The sequence below is a fragment of the Anser cygnoides genome, chromosome 3, assembly GCF_040182565.1.
Source record: "Anser cygnoides isolate HZ-2024a breed goose chromosome 3, Taihu_goose_T2T_genome, whole genome shotgun sequence".
In the NCBI taxonomy this organism is placed as follows: Eukaryota; Metazoa; Chordata; class Aves; order Anseriformes; family Anatidae; genus Anser; species Anser cygnoides.
Genome location: NC_089875.1, coordinates 45593589 through 45620418, shown reverse-complemented (window position 1 = coordinate 45620418; position 26830 = coordinate 45593589). Strand labels below are relative to the sequence as shown.

General features: G+C 37.2%; 1 protein-coding gene across 5 annotated transcripts in view; it reads right to left on the bottom strand.

The window, feature by feature from the left end:
• Positions 1 to 26830, bottom strand: part of WDR27 (WD repeat domain 27) — a 132460-nt gene that overhangs the window by 41365 nt on the left and 64265 nt on the right. For 3 of the 5 annotated variants that reach the window (XR_007157531.2, XR_007157529.2, XR_007157530.2), the window contains 2 exons: positions 12858 to 12956; positions 3891 to 4020 (listed from right to left, as the gene is read on the bottom strand). Coding sequence is in view for 2 of the 5 variants with exons in the window: in XM_048045909.2 (XP_047901866.1) it covers positions 12858 to 12956 (99 nt within the window). In the remaining 3 variants the exon portion in view is untranslated. The remainder of the gene's footprint in view (positions 1 to 3890; positions 4021 to 12857; positions 12957 to 26830) is intronic. The other 2 variants (XM_048045909.2, XM_013194638.3) reach the window with 1 other exon arrangement.

The window sequence follows — 26830 nt, the reverse complement described above, 5'->3', positions numbered from 1 at the left end:
CTTGACCTCATAAAGAATTGACTGGAAGATGAATTGGATCAAGGCATTGATCTGGCTGGAGTAACAGAAAATTGCAGGAGGATATTTTTTATGTCAACAGGCCCTTTTCTACATTCTATACTCTACCTATCTTCATCTCAGGAATTAAATATGAAAACATGCTTTGATATATTTTATATTTCCACTACATTAAAATAGTTGGTTTCTGTTTTTGTTGTTGGTGGTGTTTTTTTTTTTTATTATTAATTAGTTAAAATATTCACACAAAAATCTGACAAACATTTTTTTCAATGGTAGCATTTTTTCAAGTGTTAATGTTTATTTAAACATCAAGCAATACTTTTCATTTCTACTATTTCAATCTCTCTTTGTTCTTCTGGAATGAATGAATAAATGAAGCAATGTTTTCTGACATTAACACCTAGCATGTTTCTTTGCTTCTGTATCTTTTTATCTGAAGCATCATCTGGATACATTTCTTTCAGTGTTTCTGTTACATGATCCTGGTGTTTTCCAAACAACTTACTAAAGACTTGTCCCCAAAATATAATTATACTAACTTTAAAGTAAATGAAGCATCACTGAAATACTTTATTGGTGATATTTTTTTAAATTATTATTAAATATATGAGTTAATTAAAAATATGTTTAAAAAAAACTAATGTTCTAGGAAAATCTATTAAAATAATGCATGTGTACATACATTGATATGCTGTATTAATTTCCATTAACTTCAACCACATTTTATGTGTGAACAAATAAAAATTAGAATTGCCTATTCTCTTGATTGCATGATCCTTCTGAGATTTTCTTCAGGAAAGCAGCAGTGTAGCAGAGCAAATGGCCTGGTAGACCATCTCCTCGGCATTTTCCATATGTATTGGCTTTCACCTGATATACAGGCTTTTCTGTCACAGTCATAAGAGTAGTTGACACAGGGTCTAGTTTTCCTACCTTTGCATCAACATTGTAAGGGGAAGGATATAAGGATATAAAATTCTGGCCAACTTTACCTCCTATACTTTTTCAGACACAAATTCTATTGTTAGTGTTTTTTTCCTTCTGTTAATTAAATAGTCTGTAACATGACAAAAGGCAACTAATAAACAAGGAGTAGGAACTCTAGGAAACTGCAGGAAAACATTAATCATTGATAAGCAGCTCTAGTAAAAAATTAGCCTCAGTTTCTTCTATAATGACTATTTTTACTTTAAATTCGCATCTTAGACTATTCCGTGCTAGATGTCATACAAGCAAAAATGTTTTCTGTTTTATTACAGCATTTGACAAGTCAAAATGAGAACATTAAAATAAGATAAATGACATACACTAAAACATTTTCTACATTACAATTGATCAGCCTTAGAAAAAAAAATCTTAAAAGCATATTTTGTTTCAGGTTATTCTCTTATAACTGGAGGTTATATCACATCATATTTCTCTTTCTGTCACTCTTTCCCTGTTTCCAGGCAGTGAACCAGCTTCTCTTGGAAACCAGGAATAAAATAACCAAAGCCAGGGAGAAAAACATGCTAGTTTCATGCTTCTGCCATCATCCTCTGTTGATCCTTCTTCAGAATATCTGATCTAAGAAGTGGCTCACTTGCATTCAGGTGAAAGAGTAACACACTGAGGTAACATTCAAAGATGAGCTACAGCTTTATAATTTGTCTTTCTCCAAACCTAACTTCTCTTCAGTGCATAGTACAGGTCACTACCTGGTCAGAGAACCCTGACAAAAAAAGACAATGTCAGAAGCCAATGTGACTCTCTCCAGGTGTTCTTAGCAGGAGAGCAGAAATGAAGGACGTAAATGTTTGAAAAAGTCCCACACGTGGGCTTGTAGTATGGCAGTGGGAAAGTGACCTATTTGTTTCAAGAAAGATTCTTACATGAGTAAGCAGTTCATGGGATGGGATACTGCTTAAGTTTGATTAAAAAAAAAAAAAAGTCACAGGATGTCTCAGCTAGCATGATATGGTTCATTTATGTTTTTTCATAATTTAATTACCATCTCCTCAGACTACAATACAACCATTTTAACACATGAATAACCATAGTTGTTAGACATCTCAAATACCACTCTTCAGAAATGCAGCAGCTAGGAACAATGGCGATCCCAGCTCTTGAATATTTCTACAGCATAAGAGTTACAGGATGCCCTTATCAGGATTTACTCTTTCCTGCCTCCTCCAACACATTCTACAGGCCTGAAAGGAAGAAGGGAAAACAGAAGCCACCATCTGCCAAATCAGCTCATGCAGAATGCTTGTTAGAGAGTGAAGAACTGGGAAGTTCTGAGTCCGCTGTTCTTTATGCAGTAGACTGGAAGTTTGTAAGAAAAGAAGCACAAAAGGCAGCTTTAAAGAATTTCTGCTTCCCTCCTTCCCCACATTGTGCTGTACACAGTTCAGATACAACCAGGAGCTAGGCCAAAATGTTTGGTGTGGCTATATCATACTCCATTGGACAGCTGGAATCATTTTATGTTGCTATTTTAATTTGAGACAGAAGTTGTGTCTGTTTTTCTTTTCATATTTAATCTGTTAGCTAAGATTTAGCATTCCCTTTTCCAAAAGATCATTTGGAATGCATTATATTTGACATTTCATTTTCCTTGTGTTTCATCTAATTGTACTTTTAACAGCTGAATTCTGATTTCTTATACATCCTCTATACATTTATATCATAATTGCCAATACATTTGGTCCTACATTTCTTGAAGACCATGTAAGAAGGTAGAATCTGCTTGGAATGCAAATGCGTGGATTTTAATCAAAGTGGGGGAAAACACTTTGTACCTGTTCTACATGAAAGAGCAGGAACTGTAGAACTGAGCTCTCCCCAAAAATGGTTTCTAGTATCAGCAAGCATTGGACTGCATTTTCTGAACGCTCTTTGTTAAGAGAAACGCTTGATGATGACACTCAGATAGCAAGACAAAGAAATGAGATATTTGAAAGACAACTTCCTAGAGGGCTATATAAGATAATTAAATCCTAATTCGTACTTCTATGAAAGGAACACAATTGAACAAATTCCTAATGATTAGTCCTTTAATACTTCCTGTTTGCCAAAGCTTCTCAGGACAGAGGAGGAGTCTGTATTTGAAGCATAAGATTTCCACTGCACAAAATATTTTTCTACTTTCCCCTTTGTGAAGCATGAAAAGTAGATATTCATTAGTTTATCCTTTTCAGTGTTATATTATTGGGTCCTGCAAGACAGTTGTGTGGTGTGTGAGGGGAACAAGAGAGGTTACTTTATCTGGCCACTTTGCTTTGTGTCATTTGAAGGGTAGTTTTTTTAAGGCATTGAGCACACTGATTTTCAGAATTGTTAAGATCAACTGGGGCTTTGGGCATCACATTTTTGCTATTTTTTTTTTCAGACAGAAGGCATAACTTAAAGTGCAGAACCTATTATTGTTAACCTTGCAGCTATTTTCTCTTACCTCTCACTGTAGGGCTTTCACTCCCTCCCTCTAGGCACTCTCTTCATCTCTCCAATATCATCACTTCTTTCCGCACATACGTAGGTCAGTTGCCTCCAATTCTTACAGTTAGTCTCCACCTTTCCCCCTTCACCCTCATTTTCTATCTGATGATCTCCAAAAAGCTGTCTTTTCTCCAGATTATTCCTATGACTACAGTTGGTGCCTTTCCTTCCTGCTCCCAGCCAATCCTATCCCCTTCCAGTCCACAAGTGACCCCAGCCCTCCCTGTCTACATTCTTGGTAAATAGAACTCAAGTCAAACAGCTGAGTAACCAATTTTTTAGTACCACCCCTTAAGTATCATTCAGGCTATTAATGCCATTCAATAAAATATCTACACTTGTAACTACAGTAAAGATTTTATGACATATATGCTATAAATTGAGAAGCTTACCAGTGCAAGCATATTTATCTAAAATCATATGCTGTACAGCTGCGGTTTGCTGGCAACATACTTATAATGGCTGGAGTATCCCATGGTTAAACTGAATTATAGTGTCCTTGCTAGCAGAAGATTTATTTCCCTTTTAAAAAAAAAAAAAAAATCCTTCTTCAGTGTTGTCATATGTGCTTACAATAATTCCTTAAGTATAAGCAAACTTTTCTGCTAAAAAACATTAACTCTCATACTAAGTGACACACAGCATTACTGTTTATTAGAAGCTGCAAAAGAAACATTATTCCTGCTATATGCAGAGACAAAAGTGCAAAGTGAGAAACTCTGGTTATAAGATACCAAAGATTGGAATAAACTCAGTAGGACTACCTGCTGTGTCACTCTGTTAGATTCTCCACAGACTCAAGTACCCTCATAGTACAATTGTGATACAACCAGAAGTTTGTTTCCCCCCCCTGCCCCCAATCAAAGCAGTCCTTACAAAAGCAAAGACCAAGATTTGTAAACGTAAACAGTAACTTAAAGGTAGGAACCAAACTAGGCACTCTAAGGAATCAGGCCCCCTTTGAGAATTCCCACAGGTGGTAATGCTGAAGCCCCTCCTTTCCACCAAGCCACTTAGAATAGGACTATATTTAGCTTAAAAGACAAGCTATGATTTTGTGCTTTGACTGGATTTCTAAATCCATGTAACCTTTGCAAGTTGACAGATAATGCAGCTCACTAAATTTGAAGAGTTTCTCATAGACTATTATTAACAAGTTATTTGCTTGTTTCTGAAGATGTAAGCTACACAGCCACCTCAGTCAATGACTGCTAACTTCTTTTTTTAAAAAAAAAGCACTCTTACATAAAAACAAACAAACAAAAACCAAGCAAAACAAAACAAAACACCACCAAAGGTCTCGCTCCTTGTCACATTTCTTCAACAGCCTTCAAGGAGCTGTTGCTTTCCACAGAGTTCTTTTTATCCTTATTTTTGGCCCAGTCCAACTTTTGCTCCTAAGTCTTGTAGTCTTAGTCTCATAAGAATAAGCAAAGATACATGCATCTGCCTTTGGCTGCCTTACACACAAATTTGTACCATTTACAAGTGGATCAAACTAAAACATCCTTTAGCTGATGAGAGCTAGGAAAAGTTGTCTTAGTTCTGCTATTCCAATCTCTTTTAGAAATAATACTATGATAATAAATCTTTATGTTTGAGGATAAAAGAGGAAGACTGAATATTACAGTGAAAGAAAATAAAATTCAGTCAGACTGGTGTTTCAGTAAATTGGATAGAAAAATTAAACTGATGTGCTCATTAAATTTAAGAAGACAACCACCTCAAACTGCCATTCAAGTCACAGAGATTAGTCACAGAAATGAGAGTACACAGGTTTGGCTAACAGTACAAAGGGAAGACAAGGAAAGAATACATTCAACCTCAGATAGTATGTTATAAACAAGGTCAGCATCAGGCTTTTTTTCCTTTTTAATGCAAGTATCTTCTTTATTTGGATGAGGGTAAAGAAAATAACTTCTCACCAGACACAAACTCTAGTACAGTCGTTGGCAAAGACAGTCCTCATACAAAGCCTGCATTACTGCAAACTACTGCTCATAAGGAAAACAAACAACTGAAACCTCTTTCTCAGCATCTTAAAGTAGTATGTAGAAAGGACAGCGCTGCGAAATAGTAAGTAAAGTGTTGGAGACTCGATGTTAAGACACACAAGGAAAAGTTGACTGACTGCATGTACAGACCCAGCTCACCAAAAATGTGAAATAAAATATGCTAGCTTAAGCAACTGCAGTTGCAAACGTGTTTTGTTTAACATATACAGTGGCATAAAGGTAAAAATTTTAAGATAGCAAAATAGCTTGCTCTTAAGCAAAATCACTTAAGATAGCTGTGCACATCACAGAATATGCTTGAAGTCCTCTAAAGTAGAAAAGATACTAGAACAATTAGTTTTGGTAATTTGTTATATTCAGGAATAATTAACAATTCAGTAGTACCACCCTTCTGCCCCCCCCCCCCCCCCCCAAAAAAAAAAAGTGTCTCTTTTTTTCCCCTTTAACAATAATTTTTAAGCAGGACAGTAGTGCATTTAGAGAATATCATTTTATAGGCATATCAACTGTAATTGTTTAACAAGCATAGTAGAGGCATACTCAGTTCAGCTCAGGCAAAAAGAAATCCTAAAAGTCTAGGAGACTGTTTCTTCTGAGATGAATAGCAACCCACTTGCAAAAGTGTATTTGTTCTGGAGTTAATTAAAACCCAAAAGAAAACATTCAGTCTTCAGATTTTTACAAGGTGTCCTTTTCCACAAATATCCTTACATCCCTTGTCTCAGTATCTAGCTTTTTGAGGCTTCAGGAAACCTTTTCTTCCCTTTATAGATTTGTAAGGTTTTATCATCTCATATAACACAAGGGGGCCTCTGTTCATTATCTCCTACAAAGCTGCCAGATTTTAACTTAAGTGAACTTTCTGCCCTGTGAACAAATGTCCTGACCATTTTTCATTGCCTCTTTCTTGCTGCTTTCTCATTAGGAGAGCACTCGCACTCCCAGATACACTCCTCTGAAGTTTTCTGACACGACTACGGCTTCCCCTTATAGGTCCAAGTGAGCTTACTTTCCATCTTCTGCTTCTACTTCTTGCGTGAGTATAAAGGTCACTCCAGGAATGGAAGATCAGAAAAGCCGACAGCTGGCTGCTTATTCCTCTCAGACAGAAAATTAAAGGAGAAATAAAAGCTAAAACTACCAAATTCTATTTACATCTATTTTTGATATATTTGTGACTAGGATCAAAAGAACCACATGAAAGAGTTTTCCTGACTTCAGAAAAGTCATATTAGAGGTCAAGCTGGTCACAAGTTTTATATCTACATGATTTAATCTCTGACAAGGTAGTCCTGAGTCCTAAGGAAGAATATCATACTGGAAAAAATTTGGCCTACATAGGGATGACACAAGACTGATTTGATACTAAAGCCAACACTCAGCAAATTAAAGTCTGAAAAAGAATTTTCCGTATCGCTAAAAAAGCTACCTCCATTGTGGAAAAATATATGATGAAGTGAACCACCAATGGTGGACCAAAATTGCAAAAGAATAGCATTTTTATACCATTTGTTCTGAAGTGAAATCTCCAGATGTAACCACCAGGAAAAGTATACCTTGTTAGTAGCTAGTAAAAGACAATAACTCATATTTCCAGACACATCCAAAACTACCTGTAGCCAATTCTGACTCAAGTGGTGGTTTTAGTGCCTAACTGTCTGAGATCCACAAGCAAACCTCCTTACTAGGAGCACAATGTATGTCTCCCTTCAAGCAGGTGAGCAGAAAATCAGTATGAAATTTTCAGTGAAATTCAGAGCTAGAAATCTAGCTGTGGAAGAGATTTCCAGATCTCTATTATTTATTTAAAATTCTCCATCTGAGAAGTAATTTACATACTGTCAAATATTTTCTAACCTAAACTTGCTGTGATATAACAATATGCCTGAAACTAACGTCATTTGAAATATAGCTGTACTCACTGAGCATACAATCAGACAAATTAATGCAAAAAAAAATCAAAGTAGCAGTTTGAATTAATATCTTCCACACGCGTACATTATATATTTTCCTGATAAAACAACTTGTGAACTGTTTCATTCACATTATGAGCAAGCAATTTGTATATTGCATTTGAAATTATGTGGAAGTCAAAAGATGCTAATGCTTTCTAAATGACAATTTTAAATTGTCATGCCTTCAGTGATAAGAGATTTCTGGCATATGCAGAATCACAAACATAGAATAATTCAAAACTTAAGGAATTCAGGAAATAATATCACCTAGCCTATTCAAAGTAAGGTCAACACTAAACGCAGACCAGGTTGCTCAGGGCTTTTTCCTTTATAGTCTAGTTAGGGGTGGGGACTAGTGTGTTTGGGTTTTCTCCTTTCTTGAAGCTACCTCTCAGTAAATCAGTCAGGTGGTAACACCAAACTGTCATACTTACTAGCTTTAAAACTATAGACAAAGATGGAAAACAGAACAGATTTGCCACATTTTATCAAATGCAAATGATATTTTAATCATTTTTTTTAATCAAATGCCCTACATTAATTTATAGTGCATGCATTTAAATAGTTGTATATTTCAGATGGGTAGCCTTCTGGAAACCTAATCCAACCTTCTACTCAAAGTAAGGTCAATACAAAATTTGGATTATGTTTATCAGGGCTTTTTCCATAAAAATCTATTTGTGTGTGCGTGTGTGTGTGTGTGTCTTTTCGCTGTCTCTCAAAGCTACCCCTCAGAACATCCGTGAGGCTATAGCAATGCATACTGATATCAGTTATGATTCAGTCCTGAAATAAGGAATTGCAGCACCCTACATTGGCTCACAGTTTGGAGCTCTTTGGAGCCTTTTTTTTTTTTTTTTTGAAAGCAACTAGCAATAAGAGAAGTAATATGTGACAGCGTACACCCAGCTTGTACAAAGACGAAACCAACACAACTATACAAAAGCCACCAAGAAAACCAGCAGATGGCAATAGTGTCCCCACTTGCTTTTATTCTGCTTCAAAATCATTTCATAAAGAGATGATTTATTCCTTCCCCATTTGGATGATAAGATTCCCACCCTATTTTAACTTAGATTCACACAAGTGTATCGGAGTTAATAGTTGCAGTTTTTGTTATGAAAAATTAAAATATCCCTTAATATATATTCCTTAAAACAGATTGAAATTCAATTAATATTTGTGGTTAGCTAAATACTTTTCCCTATATAAGTTTTGAACAATTAATGAAATAGGGAAAGAAGACTGAGAGGCTAAAACTGAGAAATCGTCTTGAAAATTAAAATAAGAAAACCAATGCTATCTGATTCTTCTTCTCTGGCTTTCATGGCAACCATTTTATAAATAACTCCAGAATACCATATGATAAAAGGAAAAATGCCCATCAGTAAAAAAAAATTTAAAAAAAATCACTATAAATCACCAAAAAATCACTACCCATCCAGGTTTTCTCCCTCTCATTTCTGGAAGAACATTTATGCAAGTGAGACTTATAATAATGGTTGGAACAAACTGCCTCATGGACAGGTGCTGGGCAAGGAACCACTGAACTGGAGTGCTGCCAATACACCTCACACTTGTCTGGATCTTTCCACAGCAGAAAGATCAGCCAGAATGTTTGAATTTCACTCATCAGCCACTTCCCTTTTTTCACCCCTTAATCTTTCCCCTGCCAGTGTTTCACTTTGAATGCAATGGGGCTTTGTGCAGAGGTTACCCAGAACACAATCTAATTCTTAACTGTATTCATTCAAACATTGGATGAAACAAAAACACTGTCGATGTTAAATCCCTAACTAGTGGTAGCAGTAGGTATAAAAATCTTGCAGTGTTGGAGACTCTGGCTGCCTCATACAAAGTCTTTCTTTCAAAGCATGGGATTACTATTTTCTGATTCACATGTGGCTCACTTTTTTCCACTCTACAAGATTCTCATTGCATTTTTAGCTGCTTCTTCTGCCTTCTCCTAGCACCTCTGAATATAACTTCATGCTAACTCCTTTACTGGAAAACCTAGGTGTATATATATATATATATAAATGTGTGTGTTTTTGTTTGTTTGTGGGGTTTTTTGGTTTGTTTTGTGTTTTTTTTTTTTTTGTTATGCAACTCCCCCAGAAATACTTAGAAAGCTTTTCAGACTGCTTTATGGAGAAGAACTTAGTTAAGCAATCTTACATTTCAGCTGTAATCTTTCAAAACAGCAGTTTCTGCCTATTTCTTGGTTTTTGGTAAGGTATTCCTGATAACATCAGTTTCCAAATCTTCCCCCAGAACCATAACTATGGAGAAAATTGTAGCATGGTTGAAATCCACAGCTCTCATTTCTCAAGGAATAGCTCTTCATGAAAATGGGTTTTGGTCCTTGAACTTCTGGCTCTTAGCCACAATACTGAATTAACTTTTTGATGTTTTATAAAGTTCATTACAGAAGGCTTTTTGCCCAGAGGCGCACTCAGTTATACCATCCATAGACAGCATTTACTTTATACCTTTTGCTCATTCTGCCCCCCTTATCAACTGATTTGTCTGAACTTGGTTACTTCAAAATCTTGAGTCACAGTATTGCAACTAAGCCACTAGACTTCATCAGTTGGACTCTGATTATACTTTTTCAGCCAAAATGCATGCCAACAGCTGGAGCACAAGAAGATGATGCTGGAAGACTACAGGAAGTCAGCTCTCCCCTTCAATATATAACACCTTCACACCCTGCCCACTCCCCTCCCCTCCTCTGCCCCCCACCCCCACCCCCGAACAGTGCTAAATCTGAAACTAGTCTTCATCTGGGTGTAAACTTTAATAATCTATACCCTTTGGTTGAATGTATTGTAATTATAGAATCATAAGGGTTGGAAAAGATCTCCAAGATCATCTGGTCCAACCATCACCCTACCACCGATGTCACCCACTAAACCATGTCCCTAAGCACCATGTCCAATCTTTCCTTAAACACCCTCAGGGATGGTGACTCTACCACCTCCCTGGGCAACCCATTCCAATGCCTGACTACTCTTTCTGAGAAGAAATTTCTCCTAATTTCCAAACTAAACCTCCCCTGGTGCAACTTGAGGCCATTCCCTCTAGTACTATTGCTGGTTATCTGGGAGAAGAGGCTGACCCCCAGCTCCCCACACTTTCCTTTCAGGTATTTGTAGAGAGCAATAAGGTCTCCCCTGAGCCCTCTCTTCTACAGACTAAACAACCCCAGTTCCCTCAGCCACTCCTCACAGGACTTGTGTCCCAGGCCCTTCACCAGCTTTGCAGCCCTTCTCTGGGCACGTTCCAGGGTATCAATGTCCTTCTTGTACAGAGAGGCCCAAAACTGATCGCAGTACTTGTAATGCTGAATCCAAAGACCAGAAATACATAATGTTCACCACAGAATAGCAATTACACATTTTCTGTGTTCAAACAACATATGCAAAAGGAATAAAACTTCTAGAAATTCTAAAATCACAGAAATACACCTTCTTTTATATATGGAAGAATGAGACGTAAATTAAAAAAAAAAAAACATACTCTTAGATGTAAAGAAATTAAACTCATTCCATAAATATTTTTGAACAGTAGCGACTCTTGTTGAGGAGGCAGTGAAGTAAAGAGGAGATACTGTGCACTCCAGAGTCATATACAGAGAGAGAGTTACCATTGATGACTCTTTAAAGTAAGAAACATTGAAAGCAGAAAGCTTCACTACAGTTTCAATATATAAAAATAAAGAAGGTAAGTCTATGGGAATCAAAATAGCATGCAAAGACTTGATGGAATAAACTGGCTGTTGGGAAGCCTTGGTTTCTACAGCTTAGATAACAGACTTCTATCTATATATTGGTGTACTAAAATTAAAACATTACGCTGAAATATAATGCTGCTAACACATTGCAGTATTACTGATCAGTAAAAAATAAAAACTGTCATTTCCTAATGCTAAATTTCTTTGGAATATTCTTTACCTATATCTGAAAGGCACAAAACACAAACAATAACAGTATTTCAAAACATTGTCATAAAGCTATTCCACCGTTTATTCCAATACAGCACATTTAAAATAACATTGATTTGTAAAATTTTCAGGCCTTTGAGTAATTAGGGCAGGCCCAAGTCCCTCTGTTAATTCCCTGTCCCAATGTATTTTTTTTTAAATTCTCTGCATTAGGAGCAATCTACTCAGGTAATTTGAGATGGATTTATTTTTTTCCCCTACGAGTATAGGTTCATAATACATTCCATGGCAGAACTCTTCTTTGTAAGCAATGAGTCAGAGCATTTATTGCTGCAGCATCCCACATGAGTTTACAGTGGACATCATAACCACACTATAGTTGAAAATAGATGAACAGTTTAACATACAGCTGCACAGTAAATTGACATGTAAATATGAGAACAGTGAAAAACAAAGTTATATTCCCCAGTATAAATCCATCTCTAGACAGAAATTGTCTGTGTGTGAGAGATGGTGTGTATTATAGAATTGTATAGACATAGGTCTTATATATCAGTAAATAAAGCTTCTATATTCTAAATAAGCAAAAAGTAGAGGCGTGTATGTGCGTATAAAAAACCTTTGGTTATTTCTTTAGCTTTGTTTACTTTTCACATCATTATTATATTATATGGATGACGGATTATAATCTCCTTTTCTGAGTTTACCCTCAAAATAATCTCAGGAAAGGAAGCATGATTATTTCTTCTTCAAAGCTGAAGCAATGGGAAATAAACAAGGAAGAGGTAAATTGCAAAAAGGTCCCTCCACAGTCTGGAAAGATCTAGGAACAGGAATAGCCAGGAGTCCTGAGCTCTAGTGCAGATTATACCTGAGGAATGGTCAGATTTGACCTTCAAGTCTCCAAGCAATATATGTAATTGGAAAAAAAAAAAAAAAAAGACTTGAAATCTTAAAAAATGTCCCTTAATAATCTTTAAATATTAAAAATCAAAAATAGCAAGAAACATAAATTAATTATTTTTGTGTTTGGCTAATTCTTAAAGATTCAAAAAGTACTTATAAGGAGTACTTATAAGACACATTTTGAGGAGGATAGCAAAGAGTGATGAGAAACGCTGATGACTGGGCAGAGAACAACTGCAGAAGAGAGGGGACATGAGGACATAGGTTGATATTGGAAGAGTCATAATGAAAGAGGTTGAACTATATGGTGTTGAGAATATTACATGGAAGCTTGGGTAGGTCCTGGAATACCAATGGGAAGATGACTTGTGACAAAAACTCAGAAAAAAAAAAAGCTAGATTCCATTAGTTCCACTGATTATAGGGAAGTGTTACTTTCCCAAATTATCTTTAGACAAACGTGAAGCACACAGGTGAGAAAGCTTACAGTGAAGGTTTTACATGTTATAATTACAAAGAGAAAAAAAAAAGTCTTACCTGTGGAGATGAGGGACTGAAACCCACATTGACGACACATTCTCTGTGTCCCCCCAGTTTATGTAAAAAGGTACTTGAATGCATCTCATATATGTAAGCCTTAAAAAAAAAAAAAATAATATTTTCACTTAAAAAAGCTATGAAACAACATTCTCAAAGCACTAAATGAGGACAAAATATTCAATCTGCAGAGAAGTTAGAAATGCTTTCAAAATAGTTAAACAGGTATAAATGACATCAACATTTAGAAGGGATTTCTATAGCTCAGGATAATTTAACAAATGGTTAACTAAAATTAACCCAAATGATATATAATATATATATATGTGTATATATATTTAGAAAGAGTAATGTAATATTTTCCCCTTGAACAATTAAATATTGAGTATATCCCAAAATGTATTTTAAGGGTGTTCTTCATAATTTAAACCCTTTATTTTAGATAGAAATATGTAGAAATCTAAAACCTTCATTTCTAAATTTGGAAACTCTTATGTCTGTTGCTATTTGAAATAGAATCCTTTAGTTTCTACACAAGGCTGTAGTTTCAAATTGAACAGCATAGAATTCAATAACAAATCAATAACTATTATGAGCACCACAGGTATCGGGGAGAAAAAAAAATGCTGCCTCTCTTCACTTCTCTAAGAAAAGAGTAGAAAGTGCTTCCCAAGGAGTAAATTAAAGTTAGTATCAAAACAATTATACTCTTATTGGTACAACCTCAAAAAATGGAATCGTACCAACACAGAATTGTATTAAGAAACAAATCCAAAATCCTATGAAAGTCATAGACATACTGATACTAAGAAAACAGCTGAATTGTGTATTTAAATTAGTGTTATCTTTCATTAACAAAAAAAATGTTTTCAAATAGAACTGGTTGTATCGGTCCCCCACTATAAACTAGTGAGAGTCACATGCTTGCACATAGGATTGCTTTATACTGTATTTTTCTGGTATAAAACAACAGAAAGATGGTAATCCAAACTTCACAGTTGCAATAAAAAGCTAAAATGTTCCATTGCATTTTTTAAATATCTGCTGTTAAGCCTACAAACGTGGACTTTGGAGGACAGCTTAATATAACCTAAAGCAAACTGTGCACGGGTACTGTTACAACAATCTATTACTCCATGACTTGCCTTTAAGATTTTTGTTGCTATGCCAAGATGAATTCAATCATTCAGACCCAGGGCAACTCAGTTGCAAACTACTACAAGATACGTGTCCTAAAATCTTGTGGACTCAACTGACAAGTTTTCCAATTCATGAAAAGAATCATGGACCTAGGCAGCTCCTGAGAATCACTTAATGCTTCACTCAGAAAACAAATCTCATCAGCTGACTCAAACGATTCTCTAGTCCAAGCCAGCACCAAAGAAACATTGGATAGTACTCAGTGTCAACTATTCCATTCATGACCATATTCACTGAGAGGCAATCCAAGAGTCCAACTGTAAATCTACTTAATTGCATCCTGTTTATATACCTCACAAATTCAGAATTCAGTCCAGGATATGGAATTAAAACCATCTACTGGCTTCAATCAAGCACCTAAAAATGGATAGAAAAATAAGTATCCATTTTTAACCTCTGGATCTTTTGTAACATTCCATATGGATATTGCCATATTAACTGGAGAAAGCATCAGAAAACCCAGTAATGTGTTAAAATCATTGTGTCCTTCCTTACAGGACACCAAAAAAATGTTTGTTAATTGGAAACTCTGTCTCAAACAGTAAGACCCTCCTCTCTACTTTTTATGCATGTCAGGAAACTGGTCAGAATAAGTATTTGACTGATAGTAATACACAAGCAGCAATTTTTGTTTTAAAATGTATGGCCATACCACAATTACTATGACTTACTCCACCTGGAACATGATCAGTTCACAAGGGAACACAGAGGCAAAGAGAACCCAAATATGATTAAGAGATTAAAGTGCTGTAATGACACCCATCCCAACCTCCCCCCTCCCTCCTCCCCCCCCCCAAAAAAAAAAAAAGGATATAAAATAGACATGATGGAAAGTACAAGAAAATATATCAGTAGTAAATTCAGTCTGTACATAGAACTACTCAAGTTCTTGCTGTTGTGAAATTTTCCATGCAGAAACACAACTTATGTTTATAAATACCTCCAGTTTATCATAAGATTCCTTTTTATTGACTTAAAAATGCTAAGACATAGTTTTGGTTATTTACTTCACACTACAAGCAGATTACGATATTGCCAAGTAATTTGACATAAAAAGAGAAGGTTTCAGAAAAGTTTTTAACATCACAGTAGCCTCCAAAATTTCCCTTGTTTTATAGGCTGCAAGATCACATCCATTCATTCTCCTCCTTCCATACTGACTCTCCATTTTTCTCTCTGATGATACTATACCAAGACTCAACTGATATTAACATTTATTAGATGCTGACATCTCTGTGTGCTGCTGTGTTTGTTACCTCAGTAGCTGTAACGTTGTGCTCTCTACTTCATACCAAGTTGTATCACACTGTATACTACCTGGCTGTATGGTACAGACTTTGCACAGGACTTTCTTATTTCCAAAAACAGAGAAAGTGCTAGCAAGGACTTTTTCTACTCCAGCAAAGATGAGATGTATAGATTGCAGTCAGGTTGTACTTCACCACCACAGTGCCAGTGCTATCATGTCTACATAATTAATGGGAAATATCAAGAAAATGAGAGAGAGATGAGATGCTACTGCGGTAAGAAGTCCAAAAACCAGGAATAATCCAGGAAGGAACGGACTACGCTGAAGGAGAGAAGAGCAAGATACACTTCCATCTCCTGAACAGGATGCTCCTCTGCATGTAAATGACTGATGAAAGAGGGTATTTATGAGAAAAAGAAGAGATCATCCTTACCAAATGCCTTTCCAAAATCCTGTGGACCTCTTGTCAAAATGGTTCAATAATATCACAATACCCAGTAATGCTATGACACTTTTGGGGTGTTTGTGTCATTAAAGATTCAAATTGTATTCCCCATCACTATTGTACATATGTCCGTGCCCTTTGGAACTGTGGGGATGGCAAAAACAGGACACACGTCATGTTGCTTAATACACTACAGAATTCTTAGATATAAGATTTTAAACAGAATAGAAATGAATGAGGAAAATACTGTAGAGAATAAAATCAGCTTTAAAATTCAGGTGTTTGGCATCAGCATAATTCCTCTGGACTCTGTTCACCTAATGCATGGGGAGCTAGTAAAATAGATTTATGAAATTTTTAATGGTCATATTGTGAGTGATTACTTCCCTTCACAAGCTAATTACTCTTCGATCGAAATATGTTGGAACAGCTGCACCAGTTCTTCTGCTAACAGTAAGACCAGTCTTTGACAGAGAAGAATACGCATCAGACTGCACTATGCTTCCTATTACTCCCCATCATCTTTGTTCCTTCTGACCCCAAATTGCCTTACTGTCACCTTTCTTTTCTTCTTTAAGCTACTCTCCTCCCTCCCTTTCATGGAAGCAGGCACAAGAAAGAAGTGAAGGCAATAGCAGCAAGAGTCAGGAGCACAAATGCTCTGAATCACAGGCATAATGTTTTCCAACAGGTTCTGAGCCAAAAAGAAACATGGCTTCATGTTTTAATGAAAAGAACGTATCACAGAGAGATGGTTAGTGAAGCTGAAATTTTTCCATCATAATTCAATGGCTTACAAAACTTTGCCAAACTTATGCAATAAAAATAAATTTTCCATTCCAGGTTCTCAGTTTTATTTTAATTTGGGGAGAAGAACATTCATTTTTAGCTAAGTCTCTATGTCCCAATTCCTCTTTTAAAATAAATGTTATAACATTTCATTGTCCTTTTGAAGATAAATCCCATGTTTGTGAAACACAGGTATTCTAGTAATTTATGCTCTTCCACCCTGTTCCTAGATCAACACTTCAGCTCATACCTGATGTTAACTAATCACACTTCTCAATCTACAAAGCAATCAAGCTCTTGCCACCCACCTTTCAAGAAATGCTTCTTAGTGATGAACTAGAAGTTAGGCTGGATGCAGCACTTTTCTGAATCAGTCACATTGTGTAACAAGACATACTGAGTCAGAGTAAACTAAAGACAAGCAGTTACAGATGGAAGCCCACATGTAGCTAAGCACTGAAACATTCATTGTGATGAGGATGACTTCAACTCAGATCTTTTCTAGAGACTACTTTCACACCGAAGAGCTGCTACACAAAACACACACAACAGGGCTGTGAAAATAATTTTCCCACAATATTTCAGAAAATTCTCTCCCAACAGAACTACTGTTAAACTTCTTTCTGGTACTGTATTTCTTTTCCTAAAAATCTTTTTAGATGTAGTAATTCAGCTTCAACAGAAAAAGTGGCAGTCTGTTTACATCCCAGAATAGTTTCTTTTTATTACATTGTGGTAGCTATCATCATCTCTTCCAAGAGCTGTGCTTTTAAGGAAATGAATAGAAAACAAAAAAAAAATCGAAGCAATTTTGACATGTATCATAACTGAATGTCATTGAAAGGAAAATGTCACCACAAAGAGTGTATAAAAACAGCTTCTGTTTAATTAACACTAGTCACAGATATTTAAACTAGCCAACGATAGCCTAAATCCTGAGAATCGAAGTGAACTTGTTGCAAGACTGAAAATGAACTTTTCAGTAAATTTATTATCTTCAATAGTTAAATATATATATATTGTATTTTAATGGAAATGATATCCAGGTCTTCATAAGTGGAATAACTCCAATATAAACATTCTCCTACTATAGTCCACCATCACTCTAATTTTTACCACATTTCTGATGTCATTCAAATTGTTTTTCTATTCTATACTTACTAGATGTTTTTATTATTTTCTTCTCTATAGAGAAAAAAAGAACAGTAAGTGATGTATAAATGGTAACATTACACTAGCAACAAAAAGAAATAATGTTGAAAATATGAATTCCATGATAGAGAAAGAACAAATTTTTCAGCAAACCAAGTTAAAAAAAAAAAAAAAGAAAGAAAGAAAGCAAAACAGTCTAGGAAGTACTCACTAATACCCCAAGTGCATATGCGCATATAATCTGCTACAGACTTTAGCCAAAGTCAATCCCTTTTTTTAATATTAAGACCAAGTTTTTTGTAATAAAAATACCAATTCAGTAGATACTGGTATTTCCTTTCCATTTCTGTCTAAGGGTCAGCCAAAAGTAAAAATCATTTACCTGTACCTATAGCTTCCAAACAGGTTTCCTGCACCCATAACCACATACTTACTTGTGTTTCCTTTCACTTGAAGTTTGAAGAATATTTGGAGTAGTCAGTTTTCATTAAACCCAGACTGTGAGAGCGTATTTAGCACCTTATATGTATGTAGAGGCTTGTGTTTTCTTCTTTAAATTTCTAGCAAGAGACGGGGAAGAAGGGTGAAGGTCCCTCCTCGAGGAGGAGAATTTATAACCAAATGGAAAACTACTTAATTCTATTACACTGGTAGAGAGGGTGTGCAAAATAAATCGACTATGTACCTGCAGAGTTTCACTATAAATTATTTCCTCTGTTTTCTTATACTGTGCCTTCAAGGCAACCTTGTCCCCATCTGTTCCCACTGCACCCTAGTCTAATCCATGACCATGTGCATTTGAGTCAAAATACTTATATGTCTACTCTCCTCCTGGGAAGGGGAAGAGGGGGAAGCAAGTCAGAAAGGGCAACACTAAAATCACAACAGAAAAAAAGTCTTTTTAAAATCAGTTCTTGCTCAGGGACCAGAAAAGCAACAACACTTTCAAGAAAAGTCCTTTCTAGTTGCTGTGGCTTTAAACTGGAGTACCTTCTTTATATACACATAACAAATAAATAAATAAAAGACCTAGCATCTAGCATACCTAATTTGACCTTACATAAATATAGATTTTGTTCTTCAGAAATTTTGCATGGATTGTACAAAGCCATCCCTTTCCTGGGACTACTACTACTAATATTTCAAGCAAGCTCCAGAAGATGAAAGTGTTAGAGCCTCTGATGGAAAATAAATAATTTTACTTACACTTTTATGAAAGACATCTGGAATTATTAGTAAGGCATTAGTCTCCATTTGCCTCCATCAGTGCCATCAAGCCTGGTGCATAGTCCCATGCTACATGATAGAATTGTTTGGCTTGCATTCCACCATTCCCTGTTTACACTGGAGCTGCATCTCCCATTGAACCCTGTATTTTTCCTAAACGTCAAGCTTAAAAAGCACCTGAACTACTTATACTAAAATATAAAATAACAATCAGCGTGGAGCAGACACCCAGCATGGAAAGTTTCAGCACAAAACATTCCCAGTTATAAGCAACTGAAAACAGAATTATAGTGGAAAGTGTTAGACTACTGTAACTACAGGCATCAGTGCCAACTCCACACATAATAAAACAGGCTTCACAAGTATCCTAAGCACTGATTAACAGTCTTTAGTCCTGAGATATCTTATACAGTGGCAGCATGGAAAGCCTTTTCAAGCCTGTGTCCAAAATATTGAGTACAATATGCCCTTTGAGAGTTCCTTCCCTTTCTAATGTCACTTGCAGAGGCTGTTGTTCTGGTGGTCTCAGGAAATTGCCCACTACTATAGGATCCCAGTTTCCATCTGAGTTCCTTTCATATAACCACCAAAGGAGTAATGGTGAAAATTAATAAGGCTCTTCATTATTAAAAATAAATATTATCAAGTTCAGATCTTTCAAAACACAGGGCACACTTTTCAAAAGTATCAGTATGATGACAGTTATAGTTAACATGCTTTATATAATCTTTTTTAGTGAGGAAATTTAAACAAATCTAACCATAGCTCAGCTTCACTTCTGTATCTTAGTGATATGGTTTAGTGCCTTAGTGATATGGTTTAGTGGAGGACTTGTTAGTGTTAGGACAGAGGTTGGACTAGATGATCTTGGAGGTCTCTTCCAACCTAGACGATTCTGTGATTCTGTGATTCTGTAAGTTTCCCTTCTTAGAAATGTCCAATTTATATTTTCCCTAATTTTAGTTTCTGTTTAATTAACCAATTTCAAAGCCTCATATATACCATTGTTTTTATCTGTCTGTCTGTGTTATTTATGTAGCACCGAACACTGCTGTATTTAGGTTACTCTTACTTTTATAACATATTTTGGTTTGGCAGAGTGCAGAACTATTATTTGAAGATTTTGTTCTAGGAAAATTTACCTCACCTCTAGTTACAGCTAGAAACAGCACAGTTGTACCATACCCACTCTGCAAATTATTCTTTGCTGCTAAAACTGTCTTCTGTATTAACTTTACCAATAATTCCATTCCTTGTTTGTGTACTGGTATTGCCTGTTTGACAGAAATACTATGAGATTCAAAAAAATGCAGAGGACCCTCATTCGGGTGTTTAAGTACAACAGAGAATTTCACTAGCTTTACAATGGATTATCTTACCTTAATAAATTTGCAAGCACAATGTTATCAACTAGAAGCACAACAGGACATATGTGATACATAAAATTCTTCAGAGGTGTGCACTGAGACATGCATATAGAAAACACATGACCTGTGGTTATAAGTCTCTACGCATGCACTTTTAGCATCTCACTGCTGTTTTTGTACATAAACAGCTATTACGCATGCATGCATACCAAAATGAAACTTGGGTATTCATATCTACTTTGACTTCCCGTTTTGCTTACATTTGAATATGGGGTATTTTCTCATAGGATAATAATAGTCATAAAAGCCAACCACACTGCAAAGAGTCCAAGAAACCAAGGTTCAAGAGTAATACAAAGTTGTATTCTTCTTTGGAAAGGGATACATTTTCTCCAACAATAGCTGGCAGAGAGGTAGTCACAGTTGCTGTCATTCATACTCTGCCATGGATTTCCTTCTGCCAGCAACGTCAGTCCTGGTTTTTCCACAGTAATCGTTACTAATGCTATTTTCTCCAGATGCTTTCTTTTAAAGCCTATCTGAGTTAAACAATATGGACATATAAAATATAACTTGAGCAAAATATAATTGGGATGCCAATGACACTGAAACCCAAAATACCTCAGATAGTCCCTGCCACTGTTTCATATAATACATTCTGTTCTGCAAGCCCTCTGGTACATAGCATAGACTGACACAATAAATACTAATACAACATTGCTATCAGACATTTCTAAAAGTAATTTTCCATTATTTCCAGAAAATATCTTACTTTTTTTCCAAACCCAATACTAAAGTCAACACTATAGCATACTCTACTGATCAAAGATACCTAACTTAAAATATCACTGATACCATACATTTATCACTCCCAAGAGATAACAATATAAACATATACAGTAATACAACTTCTGAACTATTAGAATCATAGAATCATTTAGGTTGGAAAAGACCTCTAAGATCATCTAGTCCAACCTTTAACCTAGCACTGCCAAGTCCACCATTAAACCATGTCACTAAGCTCTACCCCTACGTGTTTTTTGAAGACCTCCAGGGATGATGATGCTACTTCCCTGAGCAGCCGGCTCCAATGCTTCACAACCCTTTCAGTGAAGAAATTTTTCCTAACATACAACTTAAACCTCCCCTGGCACACCTTAAGGCCATTTCCTCGTCTTATCACTTGATGCTTGGGAGAAGAGAATGATCCCCACCTCACTATAGCCTCCTTTAAGGTAATTGTAGAGTGCAATAAGGTCTCCTCTGAGTCTCCTTTTCTCTAGGCTAAACAACCCCAGCTCCTTCAGCCTCTCCTCATTGTGGTGGTTTTACTCAGGTAGGCAGCTGAGCTCCACCACAACTGCTCTCTCACTCCCCCTCCTCAAAGGGAAAGAGGGAGAAAATACAATGCAAATGGCTCAGGGTTTGAGATAAGGACAGAGAGAACACTCAGCAATTATGGTGATGGGCAAAACAGACTCAGAGTAGAGAGACAGTAGAATTTATTGCCTATTACTAACAAGCTAGAGCAGTGAGAAACAAAGGAAAGAAACCAAAACCACCTTCCCCCTATCCACCCTCTTCCACTTCCTACCCCCGAGTGGCACAGGGGAACTGGTGAATGGGGGCTGCGGTCAGTCCCCAATGCTTCATCTCCGCCGCTCCTTCACAGTCACTCTCTACCCCTGCTCCACATGGGCTCCCTCCCATGGGATGCTGTCCTTCCTGAACCGAAGGAAGGCTTCTGCAGGGGCTTCCCACAGGCAACAGCTCTTCAAGAACTGCTCCAAATATGGGTCCGTACCACAGGGTCAAACTGCACCAGCATGGTGCAGCATGCCGCACCATGCCCACATGGGCGGCAGCTCCCCCCAGACCTCCTGCTCCTGCGTTGGCTCCTCTCCACGGGCTGCAGCTCCAGCCCAGAATCTGCTCCAGCAGGGGTCCTCCACAGGCCGCAGCCTTCTTCAGGGCAGATCCACCTGCTCCACCATGGTCTCCTCAATGGGCTGCAGCATAGAAATTTGCTCCACCATTTTACACCATGGGCTGCAGGGGAACAACCTGCTTCACCATGATCCTCTCCAGAGGCTGCAGGGGAACTTCTGCTCCGGCACCTGGGGCACCTCCTGCCCTCCTTCTTCACTGACCTTGGTGCCTGCAAGGCTGTTTCTCACCCCCTCTCTACCAGCAGTTTTTGTTGTTGGTGTTTTCTTTCTTAAATATGCTCTCACACAGGCAAAAACAACATCGCTTATTGGCTCGGCTCTGGACAGTGGTGGGTCCTTTAGCTAACATGGGGCAGGCTTCTGGATTCTTCTCACAGAAGCCACCCCTATGGCCTCCCCACTACGAAAACCTTGCCATGTAAACCCACTACACTCACAAGACTTGCTCTCTAGACCCTTCACCAGCTTTTTTGCCCTTCTTTGGACACACACGAGTACCTGGATATCCTTTTTGTAGTGAGGGTCCCAAAACTGAACACAGTATTTGAGATGTGGCCTCGGCAGAACTGAGTACAAGGGAACAATCTCTTCCCTAGTCCAGCTGGCCATGCTATTTCTATTACAGGCCAGGATGCTGTTGGCCTTCTGGGCCACCTGAGAACACTGCTGGCTCATATTCAGATGGCCATCAACCACCCCCATGTCCCTTTCCACCAGGCAGCTTTCCAGCCACTCTTCCTGCAGCCTGTAGCATTGCATGGGATTGTTGTTCCCCAAGATCACAAACTGGCACTTAGTCTTGTTGAACTTCATACAGTTGGCCTCAGCTCATCATTCCAGCCTATCCAGTCCGCCCTGCAGAGCCTTCCTACCCTTGAGCAAATCAACACTTGCACCCAACTAGGTGTCATCTGCAAATTTACTGAGGATGCACTTGATCCCCTCAGCCAGATCACTGACAAAGATATTGAAAGAACTGGCCCCAGTACTGAGCCCTGGGGGACACCACTAGTGAGTGGCTTCCAGCTGGATTTAACTCCATTCACCACAACTCTATGGGCCCAACCACCTACCCAGTTTTTAACCAAAAGCAGCATACACCCATACAAGCCTTGAGCAGCCAGCTTCTTCAGGAGAATGCTATGGGAAACAGTGTCAAAAGTCTTAGTAAAGTCTAGGTCGACCACATCCACAGCCTTTCCCTCATCTACTGACCGCATCGCCTTGTGGTAGGAGATCAAGTTTTTTCAAGCAGAACCTGCCTTTGATAAAACCATGCTGACTGGGCCTGATCACCTGGTTGCCTTGTAGTTGCTACGTGATGGCACTTGAGATAATCTGTTCCGCTGGCTTCCCTGGCACAGAGGTCAGAGTGACAGGCCTGTAATTTCCTGGATCCCCCTTCCAGCCCTTCTTATAGATGGGTGTCACATTTGCTAACCACCAGTTGACTGTGACCTCCCTGAATTGTCAGGACTGCTGATAAATGATGAAAGTAACTTTGTGAGCACTTCTGCCAACACCCTCCATACTCTCAGGTGAATCCCATCTGGCCCCATACACTTGCTTACCTCTAAGTGGTTTACCAGGTCAATAACCATTTCCTCATGGATTATGGGAGCTTTGTTCAGCTCCCTCTCCGTGTCTATCAGTTCAGGGGACTGGGTACCTACAGAACAGCTGGTCTTGCTGCTAAAGACTGAGACAAAGAAGGCATTAAGCACCTCAACCTTTTCCTCATCTCTTGTCACTATGTTTCCCCCCACATCCAACTTCTTGTTTATGTATTTATAAAAACACGTTTTATTGTCTTTAACAGCAGTAGCCAGATATAGCTCCAGTTGGGCTTAGCCCTTATAATTTTCTCCCTGCACAGCCTCACAACATCCTTGTAGGCCTCCTGAGTGGCTTGCCACTTCTTTCAAAGGTTATAAGCCCTCTTTTTCTTCCTGATCTCGTTCCTCTCTGTTCAGCCAGGCCAGTCTTCTTCTGCCTGTCCTATTAGCATGTCCTATCTCCTCCATATATGTACATCTATAGCAGATCTTTCTCATCACAGAGTGATTTGCTAAAGCTCATACAAGGTGTTTCAAACATTGAAATAGTTTTCTTTTCATAAAGTTTTGTATTTTTTTGGTTTTGTGTGTTATTAAGGAACAGTATTTGAAACTTTGCTGAAGCAAAAAGGTGTTTCCCTACAATGAATAAAACATTATCAAAATGTCAGTATACTGTGAGATGTCCAATAAAAGGAATTCATGCACTAGGGAAAGTAAGGAGGGAAAAAATAAATTATTTCAAATAATAAAGCTCCTTTCATTATGGTTTCTCAAAGCCAAAATATATGCAACCAAGTAAAGCAGATGATGAGTTTAACAGAAAGCAGCATTGCATTTTTAATACATTTAAGAGTGGCAAAATAAGAAATATTTTAAAAGCTACACATATTGATATAATTACAGATGAAAATTAAGAATTCTGATATATAATGTAATTTTTTTTTAATCCTTAATGAAGAATTTACTAGTTTAATCCAATATAGAAAGTCATAAAGAGATTGTCTGATTTTAAATGGTCAATTTTATGGCTTAATAAATATCTGGTGATAAAACATTACAGAATATTGCTCAGTAGGTCTGAAATTCTGTGTGGAATAACAACCTCTGTAACTATTTAGAACTGTCAACTACAAACAAATTCTACTGTTTGTGTTATGCCAGATGTAGAATGCAACCTAGTCAGCAAGTACAACTACGTCCAGGTTTGCAACAAGCAACCATTCACAGGCTTGCAGAATGCTGTGGATATGCCCCCATGACCAATCTCTGTATCCAGCATCATTTGTATAATGGGAATTCACTGTAAAACAAATTTTTGCACAAATGTAAACATTTAGAAATTCTGCAAGTGGTTAGTATTGATGTATAAGCATGAAATCGACGTATCCTGTCTCCTGTTCCTCCTTTCAGTGTTGATGCCCTCTGGAAAGGAACAATCCTACTCTCTCTAGCTTTGCTGCCTTCACATTTTGGAGAAAATCCACTTAATCCTGGATTTGGAAAATGTTTCAAAGGCATTGCTATAGGAAAAATCCTATACGTTAACCAAGAGAATAAATAAAATGAAAGACAACTTCATACAATACCCTTGCATTTTTGTTACTGATGTAGCCACCTCTTATGCCAAAAAAACTCTGGGTTGTCAATATAAGCCAGTCAGTGAGAACTGTGAGCCCAGCCTTTTAGACTTGACATGGACACAGAATTTTATGCTAGCAAATTGCATTTCAACACTGGGGCCAAAACGTGCCCCTTAATATCTACAGTTCAAAGAGAGCAAACAGGAATCTGAAAACAATTAAAGACCCAAATCTCTATTTCTGCATTCCCTACTTCATTTCTGGAAACTTGGACTTTATTCAAAGAGCCTCAAGGTCTTCAAAGACAAAAATGAAGAACCTAATTAGACATGAAGTAAAACAGTTAGCTAGAACTACATGGAACACAGGAAAAGGATTAGCTATTTCTATTTTAAAAATCAGTATTTCATACTATCCAGATATTTTTATCCTTTCAGAATAAGATTTCTTTGGTCAGAAAATATTTAGGTAAACATATTTCTACAGAGCCCAGGAAAATGGAAATCTCAGCCCAGCTGGAATATTTGTCTAACATCCTTAGCGCTATTGCTTGATAGTTAGAAACCTCAAACTGTCCACCTGTAAAATGGCCAGAAATAATGTCAAAAAAGTAAACCTGCCTCATTTATATACTTAGGCTATTTAAGATGAAGAGAGGAACTGATATAAGAAACGCTAACTTTCTAGGTTTTCTAATCAGTATAAATTATGGAAAAGATAACCACAGTTCAAAACCATGATACAGTGGGTACCTGCCTTGATCAGACTGCCACTTCCTATATAGTTCTTGATAAAGGTTCTCTTCAAGAACTGGAAGTAGCCACATAGGGGAACACTTTCAACCCAGGATTTACAATATGTACAGATTTCACACTAACAGACACAAAAGCAGTTCATATGAAAACAAGGAGTTACTTCAGCCAAACAGAAGCTATACCAAGCTGTTGTAGTATAAAATAGGCTGTATACTTCATAAGTGGAGTAAAAGGCAGGCAGAATTTGCAACCCTTTGTTTATAACAACATATTTTAGTTTTCTGATTCTGTGCCCTGTAAGAATATGGTTTTGATTTTGCTGTTAATCAATGCAGCCAGCACATATTCTTCTCTGTCAAACACGTTACATATTGTGAAATATAAAAGGCAGTTCAAGATTAATGTCTCTCAATCATATTCCAATTCTGCCCCTTCTGGCTTTAAAATCAATCATATTTGTTAACCATGGGGTGCAAACGTCACACTTGATAAATCAAATGCCAAGATGATTGAGACGTAGTTACTGGTCAGTGGAAAGTTACAAGATAACTAAATAACCTTTTATCCACACTGATGCATTTGTATGCCGTTTTTTGAATTCCAATGGACATTCACTCATATAATTCACATTCCTCCATTTTTATGCAACTTTTATCAATTCCCATGGATATTCATTCATTGAATATAATCTGCAAAAATAT